The sequence below is a fragment of the Triticum aestivum genome, chromosome 4A, assembly GCF_018294505.1.
Source record: "Triticum aestivum cultivar Chinese Spring chromosome 4A, IWGSC CS RefSeq v2.1, whole genome shotgun sequence".
NCBI classification, from domain to species: Eukaryota; Viridiplantae; Streptophyta; class Magnoliopsida; order Poales; family Poaceae; genus Triticum; species Triticum aestivum.
The window spans coordinates 637,651,052-637,666,310 of NC_057803.1; the positions used below are offsets into that span (position 1 = coordinate 637,651,052).

At 46.8% G+C, this 15,259-nt stretch overlaps 2 protein-coding genes across 2 annotated transcripts; one reads left to right on the forward strand and one right to left on the reverse strand.

Annotated features, from left to right (window-relative positions):
- Positions 1-424: 424 nt before the first annotated feature.
- LOC123087820 (pumilio homolog 24) lies at positions 425-6,099 on the forward strand. The gene is made up of 18 exons (XM_044509931.1): positions 425-723; positions 811-852; positions 1,037-1,098; positions 1,177-1,255; positions 1,339-1,462; positions 1,575-1,658; positions 1,809-1,929; positions 2,116-2,266; positions 2,379-2,585; positions 2,851-2,922; positions 3,093-3,143; positions 3,242-3,292; positions 3,385-3,492; positions 3,570-3,707; positions 4,078-4,152; positions 4,308-4,549; positions 4,856-4,981; positions 5,425-6,099. The coding sequence occupies exons 1-18, from the start codon at positions 538-540 to the stop codon at positions 5,813-5,815; spliced, it is 2,310 nt and encodes a 769-aa protein (XP_044365866.1). The 5' UTR covers positions 425-537; the 3' UTR covers positions 5,816-6,099.
- Positions 6,100-7,706: 1,607 nt separating this feature from the next.
- Positions 7,707-9,625, reverse strand: LOC123087821 (uncharacterized). The gene is made up of 4 exons (XM_044509932.1): positions 9,217-9,625; positions 9,065-9,116; positions 8,893-8,960; positions 7,707-8,402 (listed from the first exon to the last, which is right to left on the reverse strand). The coding sequence occupies exons 1-4, from the start codon at positions 9,346-9,348 to the stop codon at positions 7,836-7,838; spliced, it is 819 nt and encodes a 272-aa protein (XP_044365867.1). The 5' UTR covers positions 9,349-9,625; the 3' UTR covers positions 7,707-7,835.
- Positions 9,626-15,259: the final 5,634 nt, after the last annotated feature.

Here is a 15,259-nt window from a genome sequence, read left to right on the forward strand (position 1 = left end):
AGAACCACAATAATAGACTTGAAATTAGCTATCAACATTTCCACTTTGTTATAAAGAAGATCTTTTCAAACTCATGAACATTTTTTGAATTCCTGAAAAGTTTTTGAATTCATGAACATTTTTTGACTTTTCTGATATTGTTTTTTTAATTTCATGTTTAAAAGAAAATCATGAACACTTTTAAGAAATCCCATTTTTTTAAAATTCAAGCACATTTTTTTGAAATTCGTGAACATTTTTTCAGAATCACAAACATTTTTAAAAATCGAGATTTTTTTAAAGTCACAGTTTTTTGGAATTCATGTTTTTTTCTATTCACGAATATTTTTCCATAGTTGTGAATATTTATTGTTATTTGAATTTAAAATAAAAAAATAAAAAAGGAAACTTAAAAAATGAAGAAAAGAAGGGACGGCCCGCACCCCCGCACTGGTCGGGGAATAGGAGCTCCTCGAGCCCCGTCCGGCCTCTTCCTCCGGCGGTACCAGTAAACCCTCGCCCGTCTTCCTCCGTTCGCCGGCACCACCTCACGTCGCCATGGCCGGCGGCGGCGGCCCCCCGGGCTCCAAAAAGCGGAAGCGCGTGGCGGCGAGGAGGTCCAAGGTCAAGCGGGCCAAGGGGAAGAAGCCCTACGAAGCCTCCGCGGCGCGCGGCGGCGGCGGCGGCGGCTCCAAGGAGGAGCCGCAGCCCGTTACCGCCATGGACGAGCGGGTCGCAGCCGAGGTATGGACATGGTTGGAGCATGGGAATTGGTTTAGAGCATGGGCTGCTTGACTTTGAGCTGAAACCGGAGTCTTGACTCTCTGGCAGGAGATGTCCGAGTCGAGGGAGCCCGATTGCAACCTCGATAAGGTAATTTTTGCTTTCATCATGTTTAAAGTAGCATCAATTCCTGTATGTGATGCCATAATTTGATCCCGGCAGACGAATTGCAATTCCTGCTTCTGCTTGAATCGCCAACTCTGTTCATGATGATTCAGTACCATATTTTGGGCAACTCTAAGTTTGACTGCTCACGGCACCTAAATTTTAACAGGAACTGAAAGTACTATGTGTGAAGTTGAGATACCATAACATGAGCACGAACAGGAGAGGCAGGTAAGTGTCACTATCAAAGTCTTGTGAGTTGTGACATATGTTCAAGTTCTTATGCACATGGATTTGTCATCTGTGCAGGCTAGTTACCGAGGCTCTCCGTAAAATGGATGGGAAATATTTGGAAATTGCTAGATCCCCTACCGCATGTGTTCTTCAAGTGAGTTGATGATATTCATTCTCTATGAACTCGTTGCTTATGGTGTTTTGTTACTTATCCTGATAGCCACCATTTTTTGCCAGTTATGTGTGAAGTGGTGCTCACATTCAGAGAGGGATCCTGTTTTTGTTGCTCTGCAGCCACATTTGCTCGATCTTTCTCTTAATGAACACACTGTTTTCCTTGTGCATAATATCATAAAAATGGGTAAATTTCTCTACGATTCGCTAATAACTCATATGGGTTCATATGTGAGAATGTTGCTTGTTTGTTTGATTACCCTTAGCTTCACTAACACACCTCTTGTTTGTGACTGCAGCCACTAGAAAACAGTTTGCCTCGTTCATCTATTCCCTTCGTGGGCATGTCGCTTCCCTTCTTTGTCACACAATAGGGGCGGCAGGTATGTGTTATTGTCACAAATGGGTAGGAAATCGTCATGTATAGGAGCGGCATGAGTTAATTGTCGAATGCCATTGTATGCATCCGTTTTTATTTGCTATACAAATGGGGTACATGGTAATCTCACATTGAGATGCACTCTTTCTTGCAGTTCTTGACCATGCCTTTTGTCAGGCAACGCGACCTCATAAAAGAAGTTTGTTGTTGGAATTGTACTCCACTGAGCTTCAGCTGTCCAATGACCTGAAAGAAGAAAAACCATGCAGGTTCAGGTTGGCACGCTATAATGTCTTGCCATACATCTGCTTTGAAGTTTCCCCTTAACATTTGTTACTTTTCTGTACAAAACTTAAACTTGGGCGGAGGGAAATATTATTGTGGTCATCCACTTATCCTGCCACAGGTGGCTGAAGTTATTTGTTTAGTTCAATATACTAAAATTCAACTCTCTTTTTCAGTTTGCTAAACATAATTTCCAAGCTTGGACTACAGAAATCATCTGTCCTGCAGCATATGACTACTGTTGTCCAGCCAGTTCTGGAAAAGGGTATTGTTGAGTATTCCATAGTACACACGGTCATATTGGAGTACTTAACAATTGCAGATAAGGTAAATGTATTTTATTGACGTGATTGACCTATCTTTATAATATAGCTTTCCTTTGTTGGTGAAATGTTTCTTCAGCTTATTGCAGTATCTAATATATGCATGTTCTACGTAGACATCAGCCTTGGACGTGATTCGTCAATTAATCCCCCATCTTACTCAAGGGACATACGCCGTAGATGAACTATCAGGTGTCGCCAGATTTCTAGGGAAATCAGAAGTGGAGAAGAAAAGATCTTCAAAACCACTTCTCATTCAGATCATGCAGACGAAGGAAGGATTAAAATTAGGGCTTGCTTGCCTCAAGCATGGCCTTGCGGAGGTACATTGTCTGTTTTTTTTTCTCTTTCTGTTTTCTTATTGTATATTAAGAGACAGATTTCAGACGGATCACTTGCTTTAACTTTGCCCACTCATCTGTTTTATCCTATGTTTATTTATTAACTTCTGTAGATTCCAGAGACACTAAATAGTCATGCAAATTGAACTGTGCATTACTTAGTGCCTCACGCTGCATATTCTGTAGTATATTTCTTCTCGCTTATTTCCATTGTGCTTTTGCCATTTAACATTGTAATGCATTTCAGGATAGGAAGAGGATTATCAAAAGCTTGAAGGGGCATATTAGGAAGCTTGCTCTCAATGATTATGGATGCCTTGTAAGTGATGTCTATATATGTAATATATTTTAGTGTTTAAATAGGATCGTACTGTGTGAATTGTATGCTTTAACCTATACAAACATCCTCCCAGTGCACAGTAACTTCAGATGGTTTTATGCTTCCAAGCGATTAATCCTCAACTGAACTAACATGCTTTTTTCCTCCAGTTCGTTATTTGTCTTCTCTCCATTGTTGACAACACAGAACTTATTACTGAGGTTAGTCAGCACCAATCATTTGCTCGAAGCAATTGTTATGCTGCCATTACAAGCAATCTGAAGAGACAATGCTTATAGCTTGCTTTCAATATTTATAGGTTGTAATTGATGTGTTGAAAAAGCAGTTAAAGGAACTCATATTCGACAAGGTAAAAGCAATTCCAAGCTTCTGATGTGCTTATTTTTATTTGTCAGTTATATGCACATGAGACTATTTATGATGGAGCTCCTTGTTGAACAGAACGGGAGACACCCATTGCTGCAGCTCTTTCACCCACTTTGTTCACGTTATCTGACTCTGGGTGAATTGTTTTATCTGAATTACAACGTGCCTTCCCTTGTTTCAAAGGCAAGTTACCTATTCTATTAACTCGTAAGTACTTTGAAGAGAAACAGCCCCCCTGAAATTTGCTTTTTTTTGTTCAGGTTAACTTTGGTAGTAAGTTGGATGATGTAGCTGACAAAGAACATGGGGGTTCAGAAGACACACTGATTGCATCTGATAGCAAGGAGGACCCGATTAAACGGCGGCAAGAACTGTTGGTGAAAAGTGAGCTTTATGAGGTGATACTCAAAACATGTACTCCCTCCGATCTAAATTAATTGTCACAACTTTAGTACAAAGTTGTACTAAAGCTGCGACAATTGATTTGGATCTGAGGGAGTATTTAACTTTTGATTTATTTATTGAACGGCATTTCTCTTGGAGCATGTACTTCTTCCCCTCAAGAGATCTACATTTATTCTCGCAGCAGTGTAGTATATAGTGTAAAAAATGATCTTATATTTTGGGACGGAGGGAGTATATATAGTCGCAACCTTACCATGCCCCCATCAGTCACATAACACCCCTGATCCCAACATTACCATGCTCCCGTCAGACGCGTAACCCCTAATCCCAGCATTAATGTAGGTGTTCTTTTTTCCTTTGCAGGTTCTCATTGAGACTTGCATTGAAAATGTTGGACAGTTACTTCGAACAAACTTTGGCAAAGATGTACTATATGAGGTAATCTCCTTTGTTTTTGGTGTACACTTAATACAAATGACTCTTAATACGAATGAGTAGTCGACTATTGAAGAGCGTCATGATTGCACATAATTTTGCTTTATAAGAGGTACTGCTGTTATGCTTATGGAGGTTCTGTATTGCCATTTTCCAAGGTTTCTGTAGGTGGAAAAAATAACTTCTTGGAGGGGGTCACTGACAGGATCCACGTACTTCACAATGCTATAGCTTGTGACGCAGCACGCCCGAGGACAGATGACGGTGATGAGCACGCCTTTGATAACTACCACTCCAGCCGCACAATCAGGAGAATGATACTTGATTGTCCTGCATTTGCTGCTACCCTCTGGAAAACAGCCCTCGAAGGGAAATGCAAGTTATATGCAGATGGATTCAGGTACTTCAAAATGACTCATCATCGATATGTCAGTTCTTTAATCTGTTCATCAAATTTGTGAACCATGCAAATGCAACAACAACAAAGTCTTTCAGTCCCAAACAAGTAGGGGTAGGCTAGTGTTGAAACCCATAAGATGTTGAAACCAAGTCATGGTTCTGGCACGTGAACCATGCAAATGCGATGAATAAAGTTTCAACTATTGGTTGCAATTTACATACTACATTGCACTGGTTAGGTGATATTTTGAAGGACAAACAAAGGAATCACACGCTGATATTCTTTTGAATTTGTTGGTTGCTGCAGCTCCATGGTGCTGGCTGCCTATCTGGAATCTCCAAATTCCGGGGTGAAGGATCTTGCGAAATCCGAGTTGCAACCGCTCATCGACGGTGGCATACTGAAGCCCCAGGACCATAAAGCAGAGGAGAAGTGAGTTTTCTCGCCATCGCCATCGTCAGCGTCATACTTGAGGCGTATGTTGACTTTTGTCAATCATGTAGCCGAAATATAGTTAACACACTTCTTACGTTCATTGGTGAGGCTTGCGTACGCTTTGACCGGCTTAAGGTGAGGTACAAGCGCCTGCGTTGCCATAATTGGGCAGTGGCAAGCTCATGTGGCTCGCATCTAGCAAAGAACTTACGAGTAGGTTAGAGCATTAGTGTCTAGTCCACTTTCGAATATATTGTGGTGCAAGGTGCCTATTTAAGTAGTAGTTTATTGCTTTCTCTGATGAAAAAGGAGGTTATTCTTTCATTTGTGGTTTTTTAGGAGCATCCCATACCATGCTGCCTTCGTTTCCATAATTGGGCAATGGAACCTCATGTGGCTCGCAACTAGCAATGAACTTACCCTTGTTGCCATATTTTCAGGTCTGCCATGGAGTGTAGCTCCGACGAGTCGTCAGAGCTAAGCGATACAGATACTGGCTACCATGCCAAAAAAGCATACAAGGATTTGAAGTCTGGCAAGCTCGTGGCGAGGTTTGGCACTGACAGGTTTAGATGCCCGTTCTGCCCCGAGAAGAAGCAGCTGGACTACCGTTACCGTGAGCTGATTCGGCATGTCATTGTCGTGGGTGCATCCAGGCGTCCTTGGAAGGTGAGGGCAAACCACCGGGCCCTGGCTAAACATCTCGAGACGGACCATGCTGATGCACCAGGCTCATCCTCAATGCCTCTACGACAAGCTGAGGCACTGTACCTCTCTAAAATAAAGAGAAGTCAAGCTGGGGCAAGATCTACCTGCAAACTAAGCAGATAAGCTGCCGCCTACCTTTGCCCCCACTACTACTCGCGATCTGGAAAACCAAGAGGCAGAGCAAACTATTTTAGGCAGACACAATCAAGTCTACATAAACATATCTTTTACAAAGCCATTTCCATTTGGAAAGGCTCTCTTTTTTAGAACATGGAAAAATATTGGCACATGCAAGTAACACCTACCTCAAAATCACTCACAAGAAGAGGATATCGCTGCCAATTATTGCCTTACAATATATGGCCAAACTACCTTGTAATATAAAGAAAGCAGAAGGAATTAAGCAATGCAACGTACATGCGGTGTAGTTGGGCTCAGCGGCAACATAGCATTCCCCTCCAATGAGGCTGGAGAAGACGAACAAGGACACACGTGGAGTCGTGGGACCAGCACAATGTGGAAGAAAAACTCCGAGAAGTAGGCATGACTCCCCAGAGAAGAAGAGTGAGTTCAAGTCATAGAACCAGATGGTTTCCATGTCACGATGCTACACGGTAGCATTAAAATAGTTTCTGTTCAAAATAGGAGCAGCCCATGGAATGGCACATCTAATTCGAGTGAGAGGGCCGAGACCCCCCCTCCCTCCGCAACCCCCGCACTAGTGGGGTTCAACATGGCACCCCCCGGGTTCGGGTAATGCTTGCCCAGACCTGTACCCGTCTCTATATTTTTCGTCCAAACCCATACCCATACATCGGGTTTCAAACTTTTTCGGTACCCGTACCTGGGCGGGTGCGGGTAATACCCGTGGGTGAAAATACCCATCTCGGCTACCTTACCCAATTCACACTTCACCATGTATTTTTCAGCATTTCCGTATATATGCACAACATTTTAACATGTATACTTCAACATTTCAAATATACACACCACATTTTAGCATGTCAGCACATATATTTCACGATTTACCGTGCGATTGAATAAGAAGAATGGTATTATTTCGGAAGTGGATAACAATAAGCATGAACTAGATGGCACTAAACAATGTCCAATTATATTCATGGATGAGTAGCATGTAAGTGAAGTTTTTAGGGAAACATTCATATATGTTATCTTTTCTCAATTACGAGACAAATAAGAGGGACATAATTTTCTCTATTGAAGATGCTTCTGGAACCTCTAAATGATAAAGTGAAAGAGACTATATAATAAGATCAACAAAGTCAGAAGCAAAATCATGAGTTTACAAAACATGATCAACACATTTAAACATGACCCTGCACATGGGTAAGGGGAGGAGATTTTGAGTCGAGGCTTGTATGCAGGTACACGGGTATGAGTATAGCCTTCCCATACCGGTACAGGCCTTACCCGATGGGTACAATTTTTTTCCCATTTATAAACCCACGGGTAATTATTTTTTCCAAACCCTTACCCTAATTAATAGGGTTTTTACCTGTAGGGTTCGTGGGTACCTATTGCCGTGTTGAAGTGGGGTGACGACATTGCAGTGACATCCCATGGTTTCTTCATGCTCGACGGTGTCTTGCTCTGCACTGCACTCTGCTTTTTTAGCTTTGCCCTCTTTGTTTCTTTTTGTGAGGACTGTCTGATTTTCTTTTATCTGCTTTCTAAGATAATTTCATCGACGCTTTCTATCATTTGGCTGTGTGGCTTTATTTATAAAGCGGGGTGCAAATCTGTTTCGAGAAATTCAGTTTCCATATTAGTCTTTTACTAATTTTCAGTCTAGTGATTAGTTTAGAAATGTCTGTAATTGTTAACCGCTAGAAAAGCTGGTTTGCTTTGTCATCCATTACAGACGGTAAATTTGTAACATATTGTGCAGAATAATGCAGTGTGAATTATGAGAAGTGGGTAGCCTAGCCTTTCAGTGAGCGGGAGAAATATGAATAAAGATCTTCTGAGCTGTATCGTGTAGTAAAACGTGAGGGAGTTCAAAATGAGAATCCGACTGTCTGCTGTCTGCTTCAAAATGAGAATCTGACTTCAAAATGAGAGGAAAAAGAGCGAGTTAATTGGTGCTGTCTGCTGTGACCTGTGAGGCTGTGAGCATATCATATCACCAAGGGCGGTTCGCCCTCGTGGCGTGCTCCGGCGCGGTCCTGACCTGGTACACCGGCGACTCGCAGCTGCCGTTTGTGCACCAGCTCTCGTGGTGCTGGCCCGCGCGGAGCTCCTCCTCCTCGAACGGCCGGCACTCGGCGAACGACGGCGGGGGCCGGGCGTGCGGGTAGTCCGGGAAGCGCTGCCTGTCGGACGGGTCGAAGAGCGGGAAGGACTGGCGCCTGCGCGCGCCGGCGGCGTTGGCGCGCAGGCAGCCGTCGATGACCCTGCACTCGTCCCGCAGCCGGTTCTGCACCTCCCGCAGCGCCTGCGTCGGCGCGGGCGGCCTCCTCCCGCCGCCACCCTGCTGCTTCGCGACGGAGCCACGGGCCTTGTTGTGCTGCTGCTGTGCGGACGCTGCCTCGGACGACGCCGGCGTCCTCCTGTCGCTGGCGCGCCGCCGGGTGGGCGCGCAGGGCGTCGTGGCGGCCCTCGCACGGTCATGGCACGCGGCGCAGAAGGCCGTGGCCCGCTCGGCGTCGAAGTTCCTCCGGCGCGCCTTGTCCGTCAGGCACGCGTGCGCCTGCGCAACGAAATGCACGCCACGTCAGCGCACTAATACACAGTACAAAGACTTATTTAACCGTTGATGCAACATTACCATCACGTTTGAACTAGTAAAATAATTGTAATTAATCAAATTGAATTGCGCATTCAACCGGAGTTGGTTGGCCTAAACAACAACTCGAATTCGAAGGTGGCCACGATCACGTAGACGTAACTGACGGATCCTCATGGACGACGGATCGATCAAGGTAACAAACGAACGAACAAACTGCCAATCTCTTCCCGTGCGTTTCGGGGCGATCGCAACAACCTACCACTACTCGAGTGATCATCGTCGTTATAAAACTAGTAGGAGAAATGACAGAAAGGCAGCAGCAACAACATAGAAAGGCAAAGATTCCAAGTGAACCGCAACGCAAGATCATCATGAAAAGGGATGGCACCAGTAGCACCGCCCGACCCAATGCGCGCGCATGCGGAGAGGCGTGCGTAATTACGTACTGTACCTCGGAGACGAGCTTGAAGGCGACCTCCGCCTTGGGGTGCCTGTTCTTGTCCGGGTGCAGCTGCAGAGCTGCACATCACATGAATCAATCAATTTTATTTACCACCGTCAGTGTACAAATGTACGATCAGTAATTAAACGCGGCGATCAACGGTGGCGTGATGTATGCGTACCGAGGTGCCGGTACCGCCGCTTGATGGCGTCCTCCGACGCGGCCTCGCCGATCTGCCATACACGCAGGAGTTAATTAATTAACACGTCCTCCGAAAACAGAGGCGCAGCGAGGAGGGGGAAAGGCGTGCATGCGTAGGTATTGCATACGTACGGCGAGGACGAGGTACCAGTCGACGAAGATCGCGCGGCGCGGGGAGCGGCGGCGATGCGGGCAGGACGAGAAGGCCGCCGACGCCGCGCACACCTCGCGGGCCGCCTGCGCCTTCCCGGCCGCGTCCGCCATTGGCGTGACCTGCCGAGCCGGTCGATGGATCGACGTACGGCGGAGCCGAGCACGCGCGCGTGTGTGGGTGATCTCTGGTCAAGCAGTTTGTCTGTGTGAAGAGAGGTTTTTGTTGGCGTGACTTGTGCGCCTGGTGGAGTGGGGGTGGGGAGGAGATCGAGGCGAGAGGGAGTGGGAGTGGGAGGGGCGGTTCCGAGGAGGACGAAGGAGTGGAGCCGGAAAGAGCGGGGATTGCGGGTGCATGCAAGTCGTGTCGCCTGCCAGCTTTTTTTCGAAATTACCAGGAACAAAAAGCCCTGGCATCGCGTCTGTTGCATCAGAAATCGAGATCTACACGACCAAGCCAGCGCGCTCGCTGCTTCCCTCGGAACAAATCTTCAGGGACTTGCACAGCGTGGCAATGCGGATGCGCTGAGCTTCTGCGTGTCCTGCTTTTTCCGGCATTGTGGCACTCCGCGCTGGAAGATGCAGGTCGCTGCGCTTCGAGTCAACGATGGGATCGAAGCAGCCGATGGTGACTTTCTGATTGTAGCACTAGAAACCTGGTGAGGTGGCAGCTGGCGATTTCCTCGTCGGCGTAATTTCCGGTGCCTCCTACTCACACCCTCAAGGATTCATGGGTAATTTCCGGTGCCTTCCATACTTACACTGATTCAAAGTTGTGTTGCGTACAAAATGTAAGATTGGATAATTCTAACAGAAAGAAGTACACTGGGAGCATCCTATTCATCTTTTGCTTAGGAGTGCTTGTTGGATTATGGATGGGTTTAGGTCTATATAAGACACTAATCCCTGATTAATCTTGAGGCCCATGTATGAGATGGCAGGTGGTGCGAAGTTTAGTCCCACCTTACTAGTTGAGGAGAGTTGAGACCCCTTTATAAGGGTTGCTCTACCACTTGCCATTGGGAGCTTGGGAAGAGGAGTGGTACACGCGTGCTCCTCCTCCCCCGCCGCCCGCCACGCCACGCCACTGCGGGTTGCGGGAACGAGCCGAAGCTTATTTTTGCCGCTCAGGAATGAATTAATTAATTAGGGATTAATTAATGAGTCGCTAACATGTGGGCCACTGTCCAAGACGCTGGACTGTGGGCTGACTTGCGTTGCCGGGATTCGTCGACTCCCTTGCCGGGGATGCGACCCTTGCCGGGACCCGCGTATTCGCCGACTCCCTTGCCGAGAACAACGACTCCCTTGCCGGGAGTGGTACACGCAACTGCTCCCGATCCATCCCCAACTCTGTTCGCCTCTACTTCCACTACTTCCTCTGCATCGACACCATGGCCAACGACGCCGCCGCTAAGAAGAAGGCCGCGGACGACACCGAGGCTGCTGCTGCAGCCGCTGCGTTGGCCTGGCCAACCGGAGGGTATGATCTATTCATCCCTCGTTTACTCGTACTTATGCTAGCCGTATATGTGCTGCTCATAGAAGGTTCGATTCTATGTTCTGCACGTGCTAGTATGCTTAGGTATCGCTATGAGATGCATACCTTTTATGCCATACTTACTGTTTACTCGTGGATAAGTCTAATCGGAAAAGTGCTAATATTTCCAACAATCCAAAAACCTTATTTTAGGCACTTTTCGATTCAAGGCTTTGCTGCTACTCTGAAACCGGAAAAGTTTACCGGGACGCATTTTAAGCGTTGGCAGACTAGGACCATCTTGTGGCTCACAGCGATGAACGTGTTCTGGGTTGGTGGTGTGTCCCTCACAGAAATGATTGCTCCCTGAACAGGAGAAGGCGTTTAGGGAGGCAACCACAATCTTTCTGGGAGCAGTTCCGAGTGTGATTGGAGACAAGTTGGTTGACGCCTATATTCATATGGGCGTTGCCAAAAACTTGTGGGATGCGCTCGAAGTCAAATTCGGCACAACTGATGCTGGCAGTGAATTGTATGCCATGGAGCAGTTTCATGATTACAGGATGGTTGATAACCGTTCTGTACTGGACCAGGCTCATGAGATACAGTGCATTGCTAAGGAGCTGGAGCTCCTGAAGTGTGAGTTACCGGACAAGTTTGTCGCGGGTTGCATTATTGCAAAACTCCCTCCTAGTTGGAGGAACTTTGCTACTTCTCTCAAGCACCTGAGACGTGAATTCTCTGTTGAGGATGTCATTGGTCATCTCAGTGTTGAGCAGAACTCGAGAGCAAAGGACTCACACGTGAAAGGGGCAGAGGGTTCTTCTAGCGCCAATGTGGTGCAGAAGAACTTCCACAAGTTCAAGGGAAAGAACTCTATCCAGTAGAATACTACCTTTAAGAAGAAGGGTAAGAAGAAAGACAAAAGGAGAGATGGCTGCTTTACTTGTGGTTCAGATGAACATTGGGCAAACAAGTACCCAAATAAGTACAAGAAGCCAGCACAGGACTCCAAGTCTGTGAATGTCACTCTGAGCAACAATGATGCGGCATCTGGGTATGGTAATCTGTTTACCATACTTTCAGTTTGTCAGTCCACCGATTGGTGGATTGACACTGGGGCCAATATTCATGTGTGTGCTGATGTGTCTTTGTTTTCTTCCTACCAGGTCGCACGAGATTGTTCCGTCCTGATGGGGAATGGCTCGCATGCTTCTGTTCATGATGTTGGCACGGTAGATCTGAAGTTTACTTCGGGAAAGATCGTGCAATTGAAGAACGTGCAGCATGTCCCTGCCATAAAGAAGAATCTCATTAGTGGCTCCCTTCTATGTAAAGAAGGGTTTAAGTTAGTATTTGAGTCTAACAAAGTAGTCGTATCTCGGTATGGACTATTTGTTGGAAAAGGATATGATTGTGGTGGTTTGTTCCGCCTTTTCCTGGAGGATTTCTGTAATAAAGTCGTGAACCAAATTCATTCTAATGTGAACGAATATGAGGTTTGTCATTCATGTCTTTGCCACATAAATTTCGATTGTATGACACGGCTAGCTAAGATGGATTTAATCCCGAGTTTCACTTTAGCCAAAGGCTCTAAGTGCCATGCGTGTGTGCAAGCTAAGCAACCTCGTAAGCCTCACAAGCTTGCGAAGGAGAGACACCTGGCACCTTTAGAGCTCATACATTCAGATCTCTGTGAGATGAATGGTGTGTTGACTAAAAGTGGAAAGAAATACTTCATGACTCTGATTGATGATTCTACTAGATTCTGCTATGTGTATTTGTTAAATACTAAGGATGAGGCTCTATACTACTTTAAAGTCTATAAGGCTGAAGTTGAGAACCAACTTGAGAAGAAAATAAAACGAGTCCGGCCTGATCGTGGTGGAGAGTACTTTTCTAATGAGTTCGATTTATTCTGTGCGGAACATGGTATTATTCATGAGAGGACGCCTCCCTACTCACCCTAGTCAAATGGGGTTGCCGAACGGAAAAACCGTACTCTAACTGATTTGGTTAACGCCATGTTAGATACATCGGGTTTATCCAAGGCATGGTGGGGGGAGGCTGTATTGACATCTTGTCATATCCTGAATAAAGTTCCCACAAAGGATAATGAGAATACTCCCTATGAGCAATGGGAAAAGAAAAGAACTACACTCTCTTGCGCACTTGGGGCTGTTTGGCGAAAGTCAATGTGCCGATAATCAAAAAGCGCAAGTTAGGACCAAAGACCGTGGACTGTGTTTTTCTTGGCTATGCCAAGCATAGCGTTGGCTATACATTTCTAGTGGTGAAATCTGAGGTACCTGACTAGAAGGTCGGTACAATTATAGAGTCTAGGGATGCTACATTATTTGAGGATATTTTCCCCATGAGAGATATGCAAAGCAATTCTAGACTGGAATCTGATGAGACTCCTGAACCTGCTATTCCGATGGAATATTATGAACATAAAAGTGATAAGAGTTCCACGGAGGATGATGAGGAAGCTCCTATTAGGAGCAAGAGACATAGAACTGCAAAGTCCTTTGGTGATGATTTCCTCATGTACCTCGTGGATGATGATACTCCCAACTCCATTTCAGAAGCGTATGCATCACCGGATGCTGACTACTGGAAGGATGCGGTCCATAGTGAGATGGATTCCATCTTGGCTAAGGGGACATGGGAGATCACTGATCGTCCTTATGGTTGTCGACCCTTAGGATGTAAGTGGGTGTTCAAAAAGAAGCTTAGGCTCGATGGTACTGTTGAGAAGTACAAGGCTAAGCTTGTGGCCAAGGGTTATACCCAGAAAGAAGAAGAGGATTTCTTTGACACTCATTCACCTGTGGCTAGACTGACAACCATTCGAGTGTTACTCGCTTTGGCTGCCTCGCATGGTCTTCTCGTTCATCAGATGGACGTTAAGATGGCTTTCCTTAACGGAGAGCTAGACGAAGAAATTTACATGCAACAGCCGGATGGCTTTGTAGTAAATGGTCAGGAAAGAAAGGTGTGTAAGCTAGTGAAATCTCTGTATGGCCTGAAACAAGCGCCTAAGCAATGGCATGAGAATTTCAACACTACTCTGACATCTGCTGGCTTTGTTGTGAACGAAGCTGACAAATTTGTATACTATCGCTATGATGGGAGCGAAGGAGTTATACTGTGTCTGTATGTCGCTGACATACTGATATTTGGGACCCACCTCAAGGTCATTGAGGAGGTCAAGTCTTTTCTATCTCACAACTTTGAGATGAAGGACCTGGGTGTGGCTGATGTTATCCTGAACATCAAGCTACTGAGAAATTCTGAGGGTGTCAGTGTACAAAAAGAGGGGTACAAAAAAACTGTGCACGGGCAGTCTGAGCCACGGACACGACCACACCGATCAAGGCAAGGAAGGTGAGCCAAGGTAAGGCCGAAGCTCAGGAGAAGCAGAACGACGCCAAGACCAAGACCACAAAGAGTAAAGGGGACGAAGCGGACCCTCCCGGCAAGATCCTTGCTGGGAGGCGGTTTTAGCAAACCCGACAAGACCCTTGCCGTGGCAGCTCGCCCCACACCTACGGAGTGAGTCACCCTTGAGTCCACTGCCCCCATGAGGCAAGGATTCGGGAGACATCCCCGTGGTGGCATGCGGATCTTTGTGAAGACATTCAAGATCAGATACACCCTTTAGAAGATGATGATCCTTGGCGGGATCCCAACCAAGGAGGGCCACAAGGCCCCCGACAAGAGCCTTGCCGGGGATGACAGCAGGCGCCACGGCAAGACCCTTGCCAGGGCCCCGACAAGGCCCTTGCCAAGAACACCCGTAGGGCCACCATCAGGCCCACGCCAGTCAAACCTCCACCGCCGTTCACATGCAGATGCTGACCCAACCAGCTGGGCAGGCACCTACGTGGTGGCATGCGGATCTTCGTGGAGACCCACCACTGCGCCACCTCAGCTGCCTGCCTGCCTACATGGCACCGCGGGTGCCGCTGGCCAGGGCGCGTGTCGACACGAGAGGGAGCGGCGACGGACGAGACAGGGCTCTCCCCCGTCCCCGATAAAGCAAGGACACCTGGGCAAGACGCATTAAATGCGCCTTGTCATGTAATGCAAGGGATAACCTCACATCACTGTACCCTTTCCACCTCCTGTGTGCTACTGTGGCAACCCCTTTCCTATAAAAGGAGGCCCGAGGCGACCAGGAGGAGGATTCGGCTTTTTGGAGCTCCTCACGCCCCATAGCTAGCTCAAGAACACAAATATACAATCCATCAAAGCAGGAGTAGGGTTTTACGCATCCTCGCAGCCCGAACCTGGATAAACGAACCGTGTGCTATCTGTTTGATCCGCTCTTCTCACGATCCCGCGCCCCGCAACCGTAGTAGGGATTCTTGTGATCCCATAGGTGTCGTTCCCACCGACATCTTTGGCGCGCCAGGTAGGGGCTGAGTTGTGAGAATCGGCTCTGGCAGTTAGCCCGGTACTCCTTCATCTTCGTGACCCTTGAAGAAGAAAGGAGGCCAGAAGATCGACACTCGAGCGATCGCAAACAGAAGCTAAGTT

Coding starts and splice junctions, on each gene's coding strand:
- LOC123087820 (XM_044509931.1), top strand. CDS start 538: ATGGCCGGCGGCGGCGGCCCCCCGGGCTCCAAAAAGCGGAAGCGCGTG. Junction 2,267..2,378: donor ACTTAACAATTGCAGATAAG/GTAAATGTATTT, acceptor TGTTCTACGTAG/ACATCAGCCTTGGACGTGAT. Junction 4,982..5,424: donor GACCATAAAGCAGAGGAGAA/GTGAGTTTTCTC, acceptor CCATATTTTCAG/GTCTGCCATGGAGTGTAGCT.
- LOC123087821 (XM_044509932.1), bottom strand. CDS start 9,348: ATGGCGGACGCGGCCGGGAAGGCGCAGGCGGCCCGCGAGGTGTGCGCG. Junction 9,117..9,216: donor ACTGGTACCTCGTCCTCGCC/GTACGTATGCAA, acceptor CGTGTATGGCAG/ATCGGCGAGGCCGCGTCGGA. Junction 8,403..8,892: donor CCTTCAAGCTCGTCTCCGAG/GTACAGTACGTA, acceptor TTCGTTGCGCAG/GCGCACGCGTGCCTGACGGA.